At 42.9% G+C, this 22286-nt stretch overlaps 1 protein-coding gene across 1 annotated transcript in view; it reads right to left on the reverse strand.

Moving 5' to 3' along the window:
- LOC126260551 (major facilitator superfamily domain-containing protein 6) overlaps positions 1-22286 on the reverse strand; it is a 359541-nt gene that overhangs the window by 151801 nt on the left and 185454 nt on the right. The window contains exon 2 of the mRNA XM_049957885.1: positions 17974-18163. Coding sequence (XP_049813842.1) covers positions 17974-18163 — 190 coding nt within the window. The remainder of the gene's footprint in view (positions 1-17973; positions 18164-22286) is intronic.

Consider the following 22286-nt stretch of genomic DNA (forward strand, 5'->3'; position numbering starts at 1 on the left):
TGTGAGGACGGGTCGTGATTCGTGTTTGGGTAGCTCGTTGGTAGAGCACTTGCCCGCGAAACGCAAAGGTCCTGAGTTCGAGTCTCGTTGCAGCACACATTTTTAATCTGTCAGGAAGTTTCATATCAGCGCACACTTCGCTGCAGAGCGAAAATCTCATTCAATGAGGGAAGATGACGACTGGTTGCCCACTTCACAGTCTGAGAGTCTATCCACTCCCACAGCTGCAGAATTTGGGTTGCCGAAAATCCTACAACTGTCACGGAAACCTCACCGCACGACGAGGAAGTAAGAAAGTCGTGATGTGGTGTGAATTAACAACAGCCGTGATCGGATCCTTTTTCTTCAAGGAAATACGGCGCTACATTTCAAACTGCCAGCACGACGGGTGCGAGGTACGCCGATATGTTACAGAATCGTATGATCCCTACCCTGGCTGATAAACACCTGCTCGAAGGTACGATTCTTATGCAGACTCGCGCTCCATTTCACATTGCTACACTTGTGAAAGAGCTCTTAGGCCCATCGTTTGGTGGGGATCGCGTGCTGAGCCGATATTTCCTTCATGCTTGGCCTACCAGGTCCCCAGACCTCAATCCGTGTCATTATTGGTTGTGGACTTACCTGATGTCGTAAGTCTACCGCGATCTTCCGACCTCATTAAGAATGCTAAAAAGACACGAACGTATCTACCGATGTGCTATTCAGTGTTATTCGCAACTTTGTCTTTTGACTACAGGTATTGTTAATAAACGAAGACTGACATGCTGAGCATTTGGTATAAAGAACATCGACTTTGCTAAAAATCGATTGTTATGCTAATTATTGCTTTTGTATCACATGAAGCGCCAGCTTTTGGTGATTTTGTGCATGTTTTGTTTCAATGAAGCCTTATGCCATTTAATGCAGGTGTACAAGTTTTTACATCTCTACTTGCAATATTCCGTGAAGTATTGAATTTTCAAATGTTAACGGACATTTGGGTCACCCTGTATATAAGGAAAGATTACATGGCGGCTTTCTTATTCAGAAAGCGCATTTTTACGTTGACTGTTTTTGAGAAGATCGCTTTATGCCTCGTGTAAGAAGGAGGATTGGCCGGCACTAGAAGGTACCGACAGCAGCAAGACGTGGCTTGTCGGGATTGCAGTTCACTGTTCCACGGTGTTTCTGCTTGCACTGTTTGGTATCCCACGACTGTCATGTGGATATGGAGTAGACGAGTTCAGGAGAGCCACGCCGAACGTCATTCAGGATCTTACTGTCGCCCCAGAACTAGCGCCCGAAAGGATAGACATCTTAATCGTTTGGCATTGGAGAATCGTACAGGTACGATACGTGCTTAAAGTCAGAAAATCGACTTTTTTTCAGAAAGACAAGTGTCCATAAGAACAGTCCGACGACTTCTGGAGCACAATGGGCTGTCGGCACGGCTGCTGTTGTCGCGGCTTCCCTTGACACACAGTGGAGAGAGGCGCGCCGATAATGATGTGGACACCAGCCACAGGGGTCCCAGATCAGCGTACACCCTCGCGATGGACGTCTATGTCTGTGGAGGCTCCGAGAGGAAACAATGTTGCTGACTGCATACATCAGCGTCCTACGGGTCCAGCACTTGGCTTTTTGGTATGGGGTACCACAGGATATACAGCGCAATCACCTCTGGTTCGCATAGCCGGTAATTTTGACAGTAGGCGTTACATTTACAAGGGCTATTTGGAAAGTACATCCGATCGTTGGCGAAATGGAAACCACAGTGAAAATTTAAAAAAATGAGTTGTTTCCAACAGTTTGCTACGTCTTCCAGCTACTTCTCTACAGATTCGCCGCTCCAACGTAGACGTCTGTCTTTCCAAGGCACTTGTCATAGGGAGAGGCCGCCTGTGCTTTCCGCCACTTCTCTACGTTGGTCTGCAGTTTGTTTTTTTGTGGCAAAATGTTGTTTCTCGTTAACCAGTAGTTCATGAGACCAGATATGAACGTCAGAGGGAGCCAAGTCCGGGCTGTATCGTGAATGATCAAACGCTTAACATCAAAGACGTTGGAGGCGCATCCTCATCGCCCCCACAGTGTGCAGCCAGGAATTGTCTTGAAGAAGGAAACATTACATTACATTAATACTTGTTCCATAGATCATGAATAAAACATTTCGTAGTGATGTGGAAGGTGTCAGTGTAACATAAGTTTTCATGACACACTTTCTTTTTTTCTTTTTTTTTTTCTACAGTCACTACTTCATACATAAAAACTCATCTATTGAGTAGAAGGAGCTGTCATTTAGAATTTTTTAAAATTTGTTTTTAAATGTTGGTTGACTATCTGTCAGACTTTTAATGCTATTTAACGAATGACCAAAGCTTTTCGTGGCAGCAAAATTCACTCCTTTCTGTGCCGAATTAATCCAGAAAAGTGAAGATCATCCTTTCTTCTAGTGTTGTAGCTATGCATCTCACTATTATTTTTGAACTGGAATGGGCTATTAATAACAAATTTCATAAGTGAATATATCTACTGCCAAGGTAATGTGGATATCCCGAGTTCCTTAAATAAATGTCTGCAAGGGGACCTTGGGTAGGCTCCATTTTGATTACACGCTTTTGTGCAATGAATACGTTTTTTCTTAATGATTAATTACCCCAAAATATGATGCCATGTCAAAGCAGTGAATGAAAATAGACACAGGAGGCTAATTAACTGATCTGTTTATCACCAAAATTTAGAATAACCCTAACAGCATAAGTAGTTGAAAATAACCGTTTTAACAGATATTCAATGTGTTTCTTCCAATTCAATTTCTTGTCAATGTACACACCAAGAAATTCTGAAATTGTGCCTTAGCAACAGGCGTCTGTTCAAAGTTTGTATGTGTCAATGGTGTTGTACCATTCACTATTCAGAATTATATATACTGTATTTTCTCAAAATTTAGTGAGAGTCTATCTGCATGAGAGGTATGTTTATGTGGCGTTGCATCAAATCAGGCGCAACCACGCAGCGGGCACCCATACTTGGCAGTAGACACTATTGTTCTAGGCATCTTTTGTGCTCACTGAGTAATTAACTGAAAAGAGCGACATGAAGTGGTCGACAGGCATACTAGAGACGCTGCCCAACTCATCTGTGCAAAACTTCATCGGATTTTCACTGTCGTTTCCATTTCGGAATGTGTTGGCCCTTACTTTACGTTTAGGCACGTGTTAAGTCTTTTGCTGCACACTATCTTCAAAGCCTCCATGACAATCATCCAAGAAGTTCGTGCTAGATCAGGTACTCGTGCTGTCCTGACCTACCACGATGCAGTGGGTGTTCGACTGTTGCCCTGCCCAGTACTATCTTCCGTAAAACTCACCCATTCGAAACACCTGGTCACCTTTTCCCGAGTGACGATCACGCCACCATTCGCCCGCCACTACGATTGATGATGTCTGGTACAGATGTGAAATAACACGTCATTTATCCGTGTCATTCATCCAAACCCAGTTCGACTCGATGCCCAGCGGGGTTAGTGGTATTGTTGCTGCTAGAAGCTGCAGCTCTGCGTAATATATTTTGCGCTCTGAACGCCTCCAAACCACATACAAACTTAATCAAGTATTTTTCGCACCACGAGGGGGTGGGAGGGGGAGGGGAGAGTGCAATAAACGCTGCGCAAGAGCGAACGCGTTTTTATCATCGTGCACGTGACGCCAGAAAGGAAGACTTCGCACCCATATTCATGTGTTGGAGGCTGTGTGATTTCGTGAGTGCTGTCGTTTGCGATTAGTTAGTTTTGTGCAGTAAGTGATTTGCACATGAATGTGTTTTAAATGTGTGCGGGTATTGCTTCTTTGTGCTACAGCTGGCTGCAATTCTCACAGTCGCTGGAACTGAAGTAGTGCTTCAAATGGTTCAAATGGCTCTGAGCACTATGGACTTAACATCTGAGGTCATCAGTTCCCTAGAACTTAGAACTACTTAAACCTAACTAACCTAAGGACAACACACACATTCATGCCCGAGGCAGGATTCGAACCTGCGACCGTAGCGGTCGCGCGGTTCCAGACTGAAGAGCCTAGAACCGCTCGGTCACTCCGGCCGGCTAGTGCTTCATGTCTTCCAAATCATTCCATTATGGTGGAACAGGTTACTTTCTGTGCACCATAAGAATCCTTCTTCCTCATTCCATCCAACTATGGAGTAAGGATAGAATTGTTGGCTAGATACTTAAATTTTGTGTAATACTTTTTACCATAATGGTGCCTACAGGAGTGTTGTATAGAGGGCTGAAGATCCTGCTCAGACTATGTCCCAAAAACAGATTCTCAGAACTTTCTAACGAGATGCAATCGAAAAATCTGACGTTCCGATTCAAAATTTCGTAGCACTTACGTTACGCTCTCCTTCCAGTGAAACAGGACCGTTCGTGCTGTCATTCTTTACCTGCATTCACCATTTGCTGTTGCTTTAGCCTGATACAGATCTCATACACTTAAGCAATATTCTGTTATAGGCAGTACTAGTGTTTTAGAAACGCTCTCTTTCTTTAAGGAGAAAGTAATTCACTATTGACTTAATTTCCTATGGAATTTGTGTAGCAGTTATATTTTATACTCCTAGGCATTGTTAATTTTGGGTATTACGATAGCAAGGCTGAAGTCAAAGGTAAGCGTATTTTTACTCTTTTAAAATATCAAATACATCTTACAGTGAGGGCCCAAACACTGCGGCCACCGAGCGAGGTGGCGCAGTGGTTATCACACTGGACTCGCATTCGGGAGGACGACGGTTCAATCCCGTCTCCGGCCATCCTGATTTAGGTTTTCCGTGATTTCCCTAAATCGTTTCAGGCAAATGCCGGGATGGTTCCTTTGAAAGGGCACGGCCGATTTCCTTCCCAATCCTTCCCTAACCCGAGCTTGCGCTCCGTCTCTAATGACCTCGTTGTCGACGGGACGTTAAACACTAACCACCACCACCACCACTGCGGCCACTCGATTTCGATGAGTTTCGGCATTCTGGGCGGGGGACACGCGAACGTATTTCATGTGGAGGGGTTTAGTTTACTCTTTTTCTGTTGTAGAAAAAAAATTTAGATCAAATACCATTCATTACACAGGATCCGTTTCGGAAGCGGTTGAGTCGTTAGAACACTCTAAAATAAGAAAATTCCTTGAGTATAATAGCTACCGAGAAACAAAATTGTTTCCGTTCGTTACGGGTGCACTTGAGGAGGAAATCCCTTTAGCCGCGTCCACACCGGGCGCGCCGCAACGCACAGCTCCGCACCGTGCACAAACTCGCGCCACTGAGCAACGCAGAACGTCGCAGACCAGCGCACAACTGTGCACAACGGAGCAGAGAATTCATACGGGCGCAGCGATATTCGAGTGTGCGTGCCCGTCAATAACAATGCGAAACGAGAAACGTCGTCCAAAAACAGCCGCGCTCGAACGAGCTGCATCTCGTGGTCGTGCGGTAGCGTTCTCGCTTCCCACACCCGGGTTCCCGGGTTCGATTCCCGGCGGGGTCAGGGATTTTCTCTGCCTCGTGATGGCTGGGTGTTGTGTGCTGTCCTTAGGTTAGTTAGGTTTAAGTAGTTCTAAGTTCTAGGGGACTTATGACCACAGCAGTTGAGTCCCATAGTGCTCAGAGCCATTTGAACCTCGAACGAGCCATTTCCTTTGATGTACCGCAACTTGTTCATTCTTGTGCACAGCGGCGCGGTTTCACATCCACGCCGGCCACCAGGCCGAGTCCCTCTTCTCAGTTTTGCTCGGCGCGGGCGGTGTGGACGCGGTTGCACGAAGTGAGACTGCAGTCAAATGGAATAAGGCCTGCGTTCGTATCATAGCCAGCTTCTCTGAACGCGGTTTGAAATCCCACCTTTTGCAAAACTTTTTAATCTCTTGTACGAGAATGAAAATTTCACGAAATTTGTATATTTTTATTTTAAATAAATTAAATTTGAGTATGAACAAGGTAAAAAGGATCAGTATTCGTGGTTACAAACATTGCCTACACATGTTTGATCCTCAGTGCAGACAAAATGTATTACTAGTTTTCAGGGTATACGAAAATGAAAAGTGGCTATAATAGTTAGCAGTTGCTCTGTCTCTGCCTCTCTCTAGGTCTCTTTGTGTCTGTCTCTCCCTTTCTCTAAGGCTCACCTATTTTCTTTCTGTCGTGGTAAGCAGCCACCTTGTGTCGAGCGATACGCATAATATAAGCAGAGAAACCTCTGGTCATCATCTTTTCCCTCTTCTTCACAATAAAACTGATTTTATTTAAGATCGAAACAATTAAATTTCGCGACCTTTCTCGCCCTATAGGGTAAAGCAATATTACAAGAAGTAAGATTTCAATCCAAGAACACGTGAGTTCACTGTGATCAGAATGCAGACCTTATACCACTTGGCTGTAGCTTCAAGCAACAAGGACTTTCTATTTTAATAGCAAGTATGTATGCAGCTGATTAAAATCACCAGTTCTTTTACTTCCAGAGAACTATTAGGTTGAACGTGAAGTTTCCTTGTTTTCGATGGCTCTAACGATTCCACATGTTACGAAATGGATCCTCATTTTTTCACAGGAATTATTTTTGAGGAGCCTACGGCTAGAACGATGAAACTCATAAAAATCGGTGAAATCTCTCCTTAATATTTCTCTTGTTCTAAGAGTCGTTTAACGCTCTTAGTAGCTTATTCATCACTTTGGTCCCTCTGCCGTATGCTGGCTCCTAATGGGCAAGGAGTAAATCCCTCGATCGCTTAGAGATGTAGCATATGTGAAGTGTCCACTTAAACTATTGAACACTTTTTCAACTTTTTAAAGTAGTCATCATAAATTCTGGTATTGGACAGTTTAGTGGCAATGAAAATTCGCACGAAGTCAGTGAACGTTGATAAAGAGCCTGAAGTTAAATTTCAGATTCTTAAGACATTGGTTTCTAAATTCCAAAGTTTGAGTGATGCAACGCGAGGTTTAAAAAAGGCAGCCTCAAGTGACGGGTTGTGAAATAGCTGACATCATTAGTATACCAGAAAAAAAAGCAAGGTACATTTTACATGAAATATTCACTGTGGGAAAGCTTTGAAGAAGATGAGTGTCGTACTTTTTGAATGCTGAAAAAAAATCAAATGCCAAAACGAATTTATCAGCGATATTAGCGCGGATTGAATGAGAGTGCAGCTGATTTTGCACGTTAATTTGTTCCTGAGGATGAGACCTATAAAACAGCAACCATACGAGTAGTTGTGGGAAAAAGCCAGAGCCATGCAAAAAAAAAACGTCGAAGTCGATTTGATCTACCGGAAAGATTATGGGTAGAGTGTCCTATAAGCTGTAGCAAAACACGGTGCTCGACAGTCGAATACGTGAGTGGAGTGTACCTTATGTCATTATACACCCAGCTGGAGAGAGTATAAACGCTCCCACCTCAGCCGATGGCGTCATTCATTCGGCAGCACGCATTCGAGTGGCGCAGTCTCCGCGCCAGTCATCGACCGAATGTATGGCTAAATTACTCCATCCTCACAAAGTAACGACACCAACTAAGGGAAGCCGCTGATCTAAGAGCAGTCAGCTAGCCCTGGTGGTCCCAGGCTTCAAACTGGATCCACCGAGGTGAGGCCACACAATGGTGCCGTCGGCTGGCGCGACAGCCACTTTCTGAGGGCCTGAGTTCGATTTAGTGCGTGCACACTTCCCAGCAGCGTCACAAAGCGCCGCCTTGCTTGGCCTTATGTCACCAAGCTACCAAGTCAACTTGCATCAGCCTACTGGCCACGACCGGAGCCTGGGTTGGCGAAGTACGAAAAAGTCATCCAAGAGTTGCGAAAGCAGATGTCGGAGCTTAAAACTAACGAATTAATCAAATCACGAAGTTTTAGCTTCAGCAGACGACCTGGAGATTCTATGTACCATGCAAACAGCAGAAAAACAAACAGAAAATCTTACAGAAATAGCAGAGAGAGTAGATTCCTAAGCGTCATATGAAAAAAAAAAAAAAACAAAGTACACATATAGAAAAAACCTGGCACCAAATATTTGAAAAATATATTGAAAATTCGAAAAATTTTCTCAGTTCAAATTTTTAAGAGAAACCGATCGGGAGATTAGTTACGAATTTTTTTGCTACAAAAAGGAAGCAGTCCTCAGACTTACGAAACACAAAATGCATCTCAAAATTCACAAAAAGGAGTCATTACAGCACAGTCATCAAACCAGAATGACTTCATAAAATACTCTTTTTAAACAGGAAGAATGATATTGAAGAAATCTGAAAGAGAGAACCGAAAGTAATCAGGAAAATTTTAGATCCAAATAGCACTGAAGAAGGGACACACGAAATACGTGAAAATAAAGAAATTGAAGAGTACGCCAACATTTATTTGGACGTGAAAAAAAAGTAACCAACAATTTTATGGACATATTAAAAGACTAGCTTAGCGCCCGTTGCTTCGGTCGCGTAGACTGTACGGCATGCAGAGATTTTTTTTTTTGTTTCATTTAATCCAGTTTTTATGTTGTTTACAAACTGCAACACATTCTAAACTTTTCACGCTAATTAAGGCCATATAAGCTTGGTCTTTTCCGAATTTATTTCTGACCAATAAGCGAAACTGGTAGTTGGAGTCGAAAGTTTTTGTTAATCATGTCTTTTGCGTTCTTGTGCAGATATTTCCATGGCAACTTCATCGCCTAACAAATATTTCGTTATATCTGACCGAAAAGTGAAATAACAATTTTCATAAATTTAGCTTTAAAATTTTTAATGTAACCAAATATTTTCCTAAAAATTTTCATTCTCTATTGCACTCATTTAGGGGTTGAGTTTCCAGAAACACTAAAGCACTTTTTTTTTTATTTCTAATGGAGAAGTCAAATACCAGTTGTCATATATGTAGTCTTAAAAATCCTTCAGTAGTTCTTTAGTAATTACTTGTTTTCAAAATACTTTTACCCACTATTTTACCTCCTTAGTGGTTCAACTGCCAAAAATGTTGGAACATTTGTGTTTTATTTTCTGTCTCAGAAATCAAATGATAGTTTTCGTAGTTCTAGCTTCAAAATTCCCTTCATAGCGACATACGTTCAAAAAGCTTTTCATCCCCTATTTCAGTCCCTTAGGAGTAGAATTTCGGACAATACCTTGCCTACAATATAAGATCTACACCCTCGCCAAACTTGATGTTTCTATCCTTGGCAGCTTGGGCTGGGCGATGATGAGTCAGTGAATCAGTCTGGGCCTATTGCAAGCCTTTAGGGGTTGAATTTCCAAAAACAGAGAAACACGTATTTTGTAATCTCTAACTGAGAAACCAAATACCAGTTTTCAAAGCTAGATCCACACTCTCTCCAAACTTCAAGTTTCTATCCTTAACTTTTTGGACTGGGCGATGACGAGTCAATGAATCAGTGTGGCCCTATTTCAGCCCCTTAGGAGAAGCACGCATTTTTTCATCTCTAACCGAGAAGACAAACATCAGTTCCCAAAGATATAGTTTGAAAAATGCTTTCGCAATGAAATATTTTCATAAAACGTTTCACCCCCTATTTCACCCCCTTAGCGGTTGAATTTCAAAAAACAGTGACAGGGATATGTTTTATTTCTAATTGAGACCCAAATACAAATTTTCATTGATTTAGCTTCAAAAATGCTTACACAATGAAATATTTCCATTGTAAATTTTCATCTCTCGTTTGACTCCTCTAGGGGCTGAATTTTCAAAAACAGTGAAACATGTATTTCTTTATCTCTAACTGAGAAGCCAAATTTAAATTTTCATCGATTTAGCGTAAAAAAGCTTTCGTAATAAAATATTTTCATAAAAAATTTCATCTCCTTTTTCACCCCCTTGGAGGGATTCAGTTCTCAAAATCACTGAAATACGAAGTCTTTTATTTGTAACTGAGAAGTCAAATACCAGTGTTCAAAGATGTAACTTTAAAAATACTTTAGCAGTTTCTTAACGAAATTATATATTTTCAAAAAAATCTTTTACCCACTGTTTCGTCCCCATAGGTTTAAATTTCTAAAAATGTTGAAACAAGGATTTCTTTATGTTTGACTGAGAAACCAAATACCAATTTCATAGGACTAGCTTCAAAATTGCCTTATTAGTCACATTTTTCAAAAAAACCCTTCATCCCCTATTTCATCTTCTTAGGTTTAGAATTTCGAACAATCCTTTTTTAAACGACGCCTATAGCATAAGATGCACACTTTCTGCCCTTAGCGGTTTGGGCTGGGCGATGATGAGTCAGTCAGTCAGGATGTTGCCTTTTATGTATAACGTTCGGTACCAGCTAGATTAAGTAGACAGGTTGTGCAGTTCTACGAAATACGCTAGCTAAAAGCTAAAACTGAAGCAATAAAATGCAGCGGTGCAGTAATATATGACATGAAGGAAGGAGAAATGACAGTACAGATTAATTTATAGGTAGAAAATTCACGACTGGAATATTGGCCTCGAAGAAAACCCAACAAAACTGCAATAGCTTGGACCCTTGGACTGACTAGCGGAAGGAGCTTATTCTGAGAGAACTAAGTCATATGGGCACAAAGAAAAGCTGAAACAAAACTATCAACGTGCCGTTTGTTGTAGATCGCGTGGCCCAGTCGGCCCCAAATGTGAATAAAAATAACAGTAATAGTCATAAAAACTGGAAGCTGGGGCTTCGACGAAAAGACAGGGGACATTATCAAGCAACAAATCCAAAATTGAATTCATGGAAGAGTTATCAGAGTTATTCGAGATTAGAAAAGCAGTAAGAGGATGATGGGACTTCACAATTGTTATGTGATTCGAAATATCGCAAGAATTGTCGCTGTCCCGAGTGCACGCCCGAAAGATGATGGAACTTCACAACTGTTGTTTAACTCGGTATTATACAAAGTTGTCGGAGAATGGGAAAAACAGCAGAGGGTACAGGAATTTTGTAAACTAGTTACGGCAAGAAGGAAAACCAGTGGACTAGCCATTCGTGTCTGGCATTCTCTGACAATCTTGCAGTGCTCACAGACAACACAGAAACTGCAGTAAAGCATATCGACGTCCTTAAAGAAAAAGCGGAAAAAGTCGTACTACATATCTCATTCCAGAACGTAGAATTCTCGAACAAAAAGATGCACCAAAAGAGATTATGACCAAATATGCTGAAATAAAGAGAGTTCACAAATTCAAGGGTTTGGAGATGACATAGGCAAATGGGAGAGAGAAAGAAGGTCACGAACAAAGAAATCAAAAGATGACTAGACCGTTCAGGAAGACTGGAAACATAACAAATAATGCCTGTCACGTGATGTAAAAGTAATACATTAGAACAGTCATCAAACCTGGAAAGTTAAACGCGTCAGAAACGTTGGCCATAGATCAGGAAGGCGACTAGAAACTGGAGGGAAGAATCATCATAATAATCCTTGGGCCCAATAAGACAGAAGGAGGCTACAGATGTTACGGGTGAATCAAGAGGACTCCGGATACAAGACAAACTAAACATATCTTGGGTTACACATAAAGCATTAAGGACATGAAGTGAATCACCGAAGTCAGAAAGTATCTGAAGGGTGTTGACTTCACAGACTCAGATATATAAGATAGATAAACATTCAACCACAAAGATCTCAAGTGGAAAGTGAGCCAAGACATGTGGAGAAATTCCATAGTGAGAAGATGAAAGAATTGTGGTGCCTGAGAACATCGCACATCAAATAGACGCTTCGCGTGATCCTCTAGCGACCTATAGTGTATAATAATTAATAATGGTAATAAAATCCACCGTGGATATGTCGTAGATGATTCTCCCTCAACGTAGCTAGGTCAGGCAGTTGTTTGTTATGAAACGTTAGCAGTTTACAAACTCACATACATTGCTCGTAAAAATAAAATGCGACTGAAGTATTCATTTACAACTTCGCTATTGGCGCTACAAATGATGTCGGGTAACGTTCTCCACGCCTTCGCCAAATCCAAACCCCTCCATTGGATTTCCGCAGGGTATAGGTTGAGTCATCATTACAAATCAAGTGTTGCTTACCATTGACTACACTACTACAACAATGTATGTCTTATGAGGCGTTCCTTGACCAATGTACCCGCATTCTTTTTAGTTCCCTATGCACAACTGCTAACTGCCAGTAGCACTTTGGAACTCACGAGTGATCCCATCCATTGATTTCAAGCGATAATGACACCATCAACAGTACACTCGGGAAGCATTAGAAGGACGAAATAGCATGTGGGCGAAAGGCCGGTTGTCACTGTCCAGTCCAACGTGCACAGTACGTCGGTAAACGACCGCGTTGCCATCATCAGGTGCCCTGATGAACTAAATGTTCTTTTTTTCTTTTTTTCTTTCTTTTGCACGTTTCATTCCCACTTGGAAGGAGGAGAGCGGTTTGTTCGAAGGTTTGCTATGCCCTTTTCAGCCACACGTTTTAATACTTTTTTTTTTGTTACAATACACATTTTTCTCGCTGCGTTTGAAAGTGCTTTGGTTTAGTTTTTTATTTTAAAATTTTGCACTTATTTAAACTTTGAACAATATGTAAAGGACGTTTAGTGGCGCTGGCCTTACGCCTCCATTCCCAGTCTCCCCTATCTGGCGTTCTGTACGAGGTCCGCACCCAGATGCAGGCGCGTCGATCATCCCCTCCCCGCCTCCCCCCCCCCCCCCAACGTACCTCCTCCCACTGTCACGTAATTCTGCCCGAGGATCGTGCCTAGAGACGCATGCTGTCGGCTCCTCTGCTGCTGCTTTCCCTGTCCGTGAACTCAGTCCTTCGTGGGATATCTCATCCCTCTGCTTAATCAGACTCAGTGCTGGTTTCCAGACCTTACTATCTATGTAGCCGCTATCACGACTGATCATCAGCTCACTCACTCGAATCTCGACAGATTATTTAATTACGCAGAGCCAGAAGTGAGACGTCTGCGTCAGAACATTAGTGTGGTCACAACAGAGTGGAGTATGACCATACTAAGGCTCTGACACAGCATCTAACTTCTGGCTTTATGTAACTAATAGATCTATGGAGATTCGAGTAAGTGAGATGCTGATCAGTCGTGATAGCGGCTACATTCTTGGTAATGTCTGCAAATCTGCACTGAGACTGATTAAGAAGAAGGATGTGATATCCCACTGCGGGCTCAGTTCACGAGCGGGGAGAACGACAGCAGAGAACGCCGAAAGCATCCGTCTCTGGGCGCGAACCTCGGACAGAACTATGTGGAGGAGGGAGGGGAAAGGAAAGGAGCAGGAAATGTTAGACACACGCCTACGCTTGGACGCCGACGTCGTAGAGAACGGCAGGTAGGACACAGTAGGGGACGAAGCGCGGCACCAACTCCCCAGGCAGATCTTGAAGTTAAACAAGCGATCACCAAAGAACGCAGCTCTGACAAAACGGACTCTAAAGACTCCACTTTCAAAATGCTCCCTTCCTCACCGTACTTCCATTGATGGCACAGACATGCAATTTTTGCCTACAGCATGATACCTACTGCCCCCCTCCCCCCTTCCACCCAGGTGTGGAGAGAGACCAAGGCAATCAGGATCCTCAATTCAAACAAACCCAGAACCGATCCCAAACCTTACAGACCCAGCTCCCTACTTGACGTATTATGTAAGACTTTTGAAAGAATCCTCGCCGACAGATTAATCCAACATGAAATTATACGCCACCTACAATCATATTCCGTCGACACTACTTAATCTCTGGCCCCCTCCTAAAACAAATGACTGACATGACCAAAGCCATTAACGTAGGTCACTGCAACGGACTCTTCTGCGAAGTTATCAAAATAGGCATTCCACCAAAACGGCATGACTCATCATATCCCTGCTTCTGTTAGACGGCGGACAGTCCGTATCAATAACAAAAAGTCCGACACAGACAGGAGTGGTGCGAGGGGGCGTCATTTTGCCATCCTACGCCCCCTATACACCGCTGATTTTCCAACCGCCAACAGACCGACAGAAAACGTCCAACTGCACGCAGACCACACGGCATGCTGATGCCCTGAAGCCTCGATCATAACAACACAAAAACAAAGGACTACCTAAACAGACTACAGACCTGGATGAAGACATGGCGAATTAATCTCAAACCTAAGAAGACTCAGACTCTCCTAATCAAACACCGAAATTTAAGCCAAAAAATAAAACAGCAAACGACCAACATAAGACTAACCATCTGGGGCGTCCCACTCCATCCAACAGTCTCACGGCAGTATTCGGGAATACATCTTGACAAATACTTCATCTTCAAGAGGCACATTCTTCGCGTCTTAGAAAACACAGGACAAAGACAATCCCTTATCAGACTTTTTCAAGAACTGGCTGCTCAGACGCGACAGCCAACCACACCTTCAAGACGTTCAGCTGACCAATCACGGAATATGCCTCTGCACCACAAGCTGGCCTACCTGGCATAACCACATCCAGGTTGTACTTATCAGATTGACGACGTATCTGTAGCGTTCTCAAAGTTGACTTTAGAACTCCCTCAGACATTGTCTACGAATCAGCAGGGTTCACCCCGCTCCAACATGTCTCGTAAAAGTGAGAGCAAGCTATGACTAGCACATTCTTAGCAGCAGAGAAGATATGGAGAACACGTTAACAATTAGTCCCATAATAAATAATACACCCAGATTTACATATACCCCCCTTCCCCCAGAACCGATAACAAAACACCCTCGACATACACCCCGCCCTCAGGATAGAAGAAACCCAAACACTAATAGAAAATATCCCCACCCTGGCCCATCTACTAGGGAGACGGGAACCATAGCCAGATCCAAATGGCCGGCCGGAGTGAATGGCTTCAAATGGCTCTGAGCACTATGCGACTTAACTTCTGAGGTCATCAGTCGCCTAGAACTTAGAACTAATTAAACCTAACTAACCTAAGGACATCACACACATCCATGCCCGAGGCAGGATTCGAACCTGCGACCGTATCGGTCACGCGGTTCCAGACTGAAGCGCCTTTAATCGCACGGCCACACCGGCCGGCCGGCCGGAGTGACCGAGCCGTTCTAGGCGCTATAGTCTGGAACCGCGCGACCGCTACGGTCGCAGGTTCGAATCCTGCCTCGGGCATGGATGTGTGTGATGTCCTTAGGTTAGGTTTAAGTAGTTCTAAGTACTAGTGGACTAATGAGCATAGCAGTTAAGTCCCATAGTGTTCAGAGCCATTTGAACCATTTTTTTTAGATCCAAATGACAATGTAGACGGTGACGCTGAAAACTAATTACTGTGACCACATAGACAACATAACAACGCAGCTTACCCCGGCGTCTCACAGTAACAAACTACACCAGCGCAGCTACCAAAATACACACATCATCAGTGCCTCCTTGCAGCCAAGCCACCCTCTGATAATTACAGAGACCAATTTTTGAACCACCTAAATATTTGTAATCGTCGACCACACTCTCAAAAGATAAAAATGTTCAGCCAAGTGCAATAAAACATTGCACAGATCCCAAACAACAGTTAAATTACCAACAACAGCAAACTAAAAAGAAATACTTTGTTTCATGTGTCATGAATTGTAATCTTAATAGCTATTAAGGCAAATAAAAGTATTGTAAAATCAATCAAACTATTAACTGGCTTTTGCAGGTAAATTAATTATAAACCTAGTTGTAAGTAGTAGTAATTAAGATGAGAAAATAACAAAGTAAATTTAAAAGAGAAAACATACTCTAGGTACTTAACTGTAAATTGTAAATTTAGCTCAAGTTCTAGTTATGAGACTAGAAGTAAGTTAGATTTTAAGCGAAATGTTGTAACAACAGTGATTAAAGAGAAAAATAAAATTGTAAACACAAACCTAAGACCCGATACTGCAGAAGATCTCAGAGGACCGCCAAACTCCTTCAGAGAGGGGAATGAAAATGCCAAAAAAATAAAGGAAAAAAGCATCCAGTTCGTCAGCGCACTTGCTGATGACAACGTCGTTGTTTGCCGAAATATTGAGCCTGTTGGACAGTGATGTCTGGCTGTTCACCCGTGAACTATTTCGTCATGAATCACACTGGGAGAACCTGAAGAAACAAGGCTTTAGAAGGGTTGAAATATCCCTGATGGATTTGTTACTCCTGTGACATCCAGTACGTAGTTCACATTGAAGGTCACTGAACTCTCCTGGCTGACCCATTTTGGTGTTCCTGCTTTTCCACTTACAACGTAAGACTCCCGGTCTCCTTTTATAATGGCAGGTCTGCCTCTCGTGACGTCTGGTGGTCAATTCGTTATATTTCTATCTTTGCAGCCATCATATTCAGGTATAAGAAGCTCTTTTTAAAACAGTTGAGAAGTCAGCAATGACAAGATGACGTAATGTGGTGTGACGTACCGATGACAGATGGTTTGCTCGGTACGAGTATCGTGATAAAAACCACCAAAATCGTAGTCCTTCTCCGCGATTGGCTGCTGCGTTCGGAAGTTGCTCGCCAAAATGATAATTTTCTGTTATTAATATTATACAAACTAAAAAGCATATTTACTTGCATTTCAAATTAAAGTATCTCTCAATAGCGTGATATCGTTCCATTATTTCGCAAGTATTAATAACCAGCAGAGTAATAAATAACTGCTAAACGAAAAGGCAGACGAAGCACTAGTGATGTTCGGATCGCGCCTAACTTGGATGACGGGCGAACTGATTCGACTGTGTAAGATCAGATCTGGTTCGGCAGCGTCGGAGGACAGAGATTTTGGTCAAATGGTTCAAATGGCTCTGAGCACTATGGGACTTAACATCTATGGTCATCAGTCCCCTAGAACTTAGAACTACTTAAACCTCCTAAGGACATCACACACATCCATGCCCGAGGCAGGATTCGAACGTGCGACTGTAGCGGTCACGAGGTTCCAGACTGAAGCGCCTAGAACCGCACGGCCACACCGGCCGGCAGAGATTTTGTCTGACGCGGCATCAGTTAAGACTTAAGTTTCAGTCTCTAGTTTGTAAATGTGATAGCTGATTCGGCACTGCCGGGGGACGGACATGTTGTCTACCGCGGTTGGCATCAGGTTAAGATTTTATTAGCAATATATTATTATATGGACATGTAGTTGAGAACAGTGTGATAGTAATTACGGAAGTACGCAGTTCATTATTTTGTTGAAGAATGAAAAGCATTTGTGACTCTAAAGTGAAATGTAACTGTGCAGTTTCTCGTGTTCTGCCAATAAAAAGCAATATATGACGCATTTACAAAATATGACAATATACATGTCATGTGTTACGATAGTGAAAGGAACTTGTGACCACTGGACTGGAGATACTCTATTTTACCGTTAGATATACGTTTAGATTTTTGTCAAAAGCAACACAAAACCATGTTCTGAAATAGTGCTTTTTTTCTCCACTAGAGAGTGCCACAAGTTCCTCCAAAAGCTCATAAGACAACATACGCACAAATATCATACTAACAAATGTAAATCCACCTGATGATGGAGGTTTAAAACTTTGAAACGCGTCCTGCAGATAAAGAAACGGTGACTGGTTAAACTGAACTTGCTGTTTCATTTAGTAAAAAGCGAGTAGCATCCCATGTAAACAAAGTAATTGGAAAGTTAATTATTACACAGTATCACTTCTTCGCTAAGAGTTTCTTCAAGATACCGAATTCACGACCAACGTGCTACTTTCTGCGCAGGGGACAACAAATGTAAAAGACTGCAGGTTGGTGAACAAATAGGCATCAAGCGTCTACTCCAACCTTAGTACAAATGTGATCAGTGACACGTCACCTGTGGTAACACAGGGGAGGTATGAAGGAGAGAAATTTTCGAGGGAAGAGGTTTATCGTATGCACGTATATGTCCCTCCCACCCTCTTTAACTCTCTTCTTCAACTTGTCGTAAATTTCGTATACACTGGAGTGTCCGGGTACTTTTGATCGGACAGTGTATAATCCAGAATGGTTACAAGAAGCCCGTGAAGGGCAGTGCGCGTGTGGTGCTGGGGTTACCTGGGCGTAGAGCTCCGGCGGGGCCTCCCTCTTGAGGACTGGCCGCACGGAGGGGACGCGCAGCTCGTAGATGGTGTCGTTGTGCTGCACCAGGCAGGAGGTGGGCGCCGGCTGGATGAAGCCCAGCGGCAGCGTGAACACGATCCACGCCGACAGCGACGCCAGCAGCAGCATCTTGCCTTTCTGCCACCTGCGCACGTCACAACAAGACACCGCGTCACACGCGCCGACTGTCTCCACGACGGTGGACGGTATCAACAGCAATTGAGAGATATATACGACATAAATTAATAAGTCATGGTACTGAGCCCCCATGGTACACAAAACGGGTCAGATCGTTGTTGCAGAAACAACGAAAAAAGCATGCCAAATTTAAAAGAATGCAAAATCCCCAAGATTGGCAAAGTTTTACAGAAGTTCGAAATATGGCGCGTACTTCAATGCGAGATGCTTTTGATAATTTCCACAACGAAACGCTGTCTCGGAATCTGGCAGAAAACCCAAAGAGATTCTGGTCATACATTAAGAACGCCAGTGGCAAGACGCAATCAATACCTTCACTGCGCGATAACAACGGTGAAGTCACTGATGGCAGTGCCACTAAAGCAGAGTTATTAAACACGGTTTCCGAAACTCCTTCACCAAAGAAGACGAAGTAAATATTCCTGAATTCCAATCAAGAACAACTGCCAAGATGAGAAACATAGAAGTAGAAATCCTCGGTGTAACAAAGCAGCTTAAATCACTTAATAAAGGCAAGGCCCCCGGTCCAGATTGTATACCAGTCAGGTTCCTCTTAGAGTATGCTGATAAAATAGCTCCATATTTAGCAATTATATACAACCACTCGCTCACAGAAAGATCCGTACCTAAAGACTGGAAAATTGCTCAAGTCACACCAATACCCAAAAAGGGAAGTATGAGTAAACCGCTGGATTACAGGCCTATATCACTAACGTCGATTTCCAGTAGGGTTTTAGAACATATACTGTATTCGAACATTATGAAGTACTCGAACAAAACGATTTATTGACATATAGTCAGCACGGATTCAGAAAATATCGTTCTTGTGAAACACAACTAGCTCTTTATACTCATGAAGTAATAGGTGCTATCGACAGGGGATGTCAAATTGATTCCATATTTTTACATTTCCGGAAGGCTTTCGACACCGTTCCTCACAAGCGTCTTCTAACCAAACTGCGTGCCTACGGAGTATCGCCTCAGTTGTGCGACTGGATACGTGATTTCCTGTCAGAAAGGTCACAGTTCGTAGTAATACAAGGAAAGTCATCGAGTAAAACAGAACTAATATCCGGCGTTCCCCTAGGAAGTGTTATAGGCCCTCTATTGTTCCTGATCTATATTAACGAAGTAGGAGACAATCTGAGTAGCCGTCTTAGATTGTTTGCAGATGATGCTGTCATTTACCGTCTTGTAAAGTCTTCAGATGATCAAAACGACTTGCAAAATTATTTAGATATCTGTATGGTGCGAAAAGTGGAAATTTACCCTGAATAAAGAAAAGTGTGAAGTTATTCACATAAGTACTAAAAGAAATCAGCTAAATTTCGATTACGCGATAAGTCACACAAATATGAGGGCTGTAAATTCAACTAAATACTTAGGCATTACAGTTACAAATAACCTAAATTGTAAAGATCACATAGATAATATTGTGGGTAGAGCAAACCAAAGACTGCGATTCATTGGCAGAACACTTAGAAGGTGCAACAGGTCTACCAAAGAGACTGCTTACACTATGCTTGTCCGCCTAATTCTGGATTACTGCTGTGCGGTGTGGGATCCGCATCAGGTGGGACTGACGGATGACATCGAAAAAGTACTAAGAAGGGCAGCTCGTTTTGTATTATCGCGAAATAGGGGAGATAGTGTCACAGACATGATTCGTGAATTGGAGTGGCAATCATTAAAACAAATGCGTTTTTCGTTGCAACGGGATCTTCTCATGAAATTTCAATCACCAGTTTTCTCCTCCGATTGCGAAAACATTCTGTTGGCACCCACCTACATAGGGAGAAATGATCATCACGATAAAATAAGAAAAATCAGGGCTCGCACAGAAAAATTTAAGTGCTTGTTTTTCCCGCGTGCCGTTCGAGAGTGGAACGGTAGAGAAACAGCATGAAGGTGGTTCATTGAACCCTCTGCCAGGCACTTTATTGTGAATAGCAGAGTAATCACGTAGATGTAGATGTAGATGTAGATGCAGATGTAGACAGTGCTACCGACAACCTTGCCTCCCACTGCACGTTATGGGTACGGCAAAATAAGCGCAGCGACAGTTATGGACATACGGCACTAGCTCCAGTTGGATAGGCATTGGGGATGGATTAAATAACACTGGACTTGTATTCAGGAGGACGGAGGTTAAAATGTCCATTTATTTATTTTCATCCAGTGTCATCTTACGGAAGCTGGACAAAAACACCGTGAGAGATCCGTACAAATGCTAGTCAGGCCTATTGATTGTGCTGCTGGATTTGATCGCGAACGCTAACTGTGCAGTGCCCTCAATAAAGTGTCAGTCATGTTCAGAACAGTGTTATGTGTAGTTGTGAGTGTAGTTATGTCGGAGCCAACTGAATTCGAACGGGAACAAATTGCTGGTGGCTCGTCTGATGGTCGCTTCCGTAAATAAGGCAGCCGAACTGTTTGGTGTTTCAAGAGGCCCCGTATTGACGATTTATAACGCATACAGGGGAAGGTGAGAAAAATCATCCGCTAAATCACAACGCGCACGAAGGTGTGTATTGAGGTGATCGTGTCGAACGGTCACTGAAGACGGTTGTCTTGTGAAGTAAGTGGACGACTGCTGCAAAAGTGACTGCAAAACTGAATACCGCATCGCGATCCCTGCCGGCACCAAAGTGACATGGAACTAACCCCAGAAGTAGAGAATTGCAGGGCGAACTGGGATTCTAAAACCAGTCATCAAAATTGCAAGCGCCCTTCACAGGAAAAAGTGGTGTCGAAGCCGCAAAACCTAGGAAATGGAGCAATGGAAGAAAATCATTTGGTCAGACGTGTCTTGTTTTACACTTTATCCAACTTCTGGCCGAGTTTACATCCCAAGACTGAACCATGGCAGGGGTTCGCTGATGTTTTGGGCAAGCATGTCGTAGTAATACATGGACACCATGGCTATTCTGCCAGGTCGCGTTACTCTCAGCGATTATGTGACCATTTTGATTGGTTAGATTCATCCCATGGTAGAATCTTTGTTCCCAAGTAGCGATACTGTGTTCCCAGGCGACAGCGCCCATTTCCACACAGCTCACGTCATCCAGGATAGCTTAAAAGCGCGATGATGAATTGTGGGATCTCCCCTGTCCACCACAGTCACCAGATCTCAACATTATTGAGCCTTTGTGGTCTATTTTGGAGAGATCGGGTCGTGATTGCTGTCCACCTCCATCAGCGTAATCTGAACTCCCGCTACTCTGCATAAGATTCCCTTGGAAACCATAAAGGACCTGTTCTCATCCATTCCGAGATGACTAAAAGCTGTTGTGAATTCCAAAAGGTTTTCTACACCGTATTAGGCATGATAATGTGTTGTGTTTACAGTGTTTCCATACTTTTGCCCACCCCAACCACAATGATATTGCATTTGCCACTATATACAATCAATATAAATAGGTCAAAAATATGCATACACAGAATAAATCAACATGCTTTTATGAGGATAGGACAGGTGGTCGTCCAGGGCCTTGATGAAGTAACCATACCATCATTTGCCTCAAAAAAAAAAAAAATGGCTCTGAGCACTATGGGACTCAACTGCTGAGGTCATTAGTCCCCTAGAACTTAGAACTAGTTAAACCTAACTAACCTAAGGATATCATAAACATCCATGCCCGAGGCAGGATTCGAACCTGCGACCGTAGCGGCCTTGCGGTTCCAGACTGCAGCGCCTTTAACCGCACGGCCACTTCGGCCGGCTCATTTGCCTCAAGGAGCTTAGGAAAAAAAGGAAAACCTCAATCAAGAATGCTGGATAGAGCAAGCTTCATCATCCTGAAAATGAGGACACCGTTTTAACAGCTGCACTGCCTCATTCGATAGGTCCCTATTGTAAAGTGTTCTTTAATATAAACACAGTTTTACTCCATACATTAAGAGCCTCAGCTAATGACTCCAGAACTTGGTCAACAGTGTCAAACGCCATTAAGATTTAGCCATTATGGTTTAGTATTCTGTGATTTCCCTAAAACTCTAAAGGATTATTCCTTTGAAAGGGAACCGTTGATTTCCTTCCCCATTATTCTTCAGTATGAAACTATCCTCCG

Source organism: Schistocerca nitens, chromosome 5 (assembly GCF_023898315.1).
Source record: "Schistocerca nitens isolate TAMUIC-IGC-003100 chromosome 5, iqSchNite1.1, whole genome shotgun sequence".
Taxonomy (NCBI): domain Eukaryota; kingdom Metazoa; phylum Arthropoda; class Insecta; order Orthoptera; family Acrididae; genus Schistocerca; species Schistocerca nitens.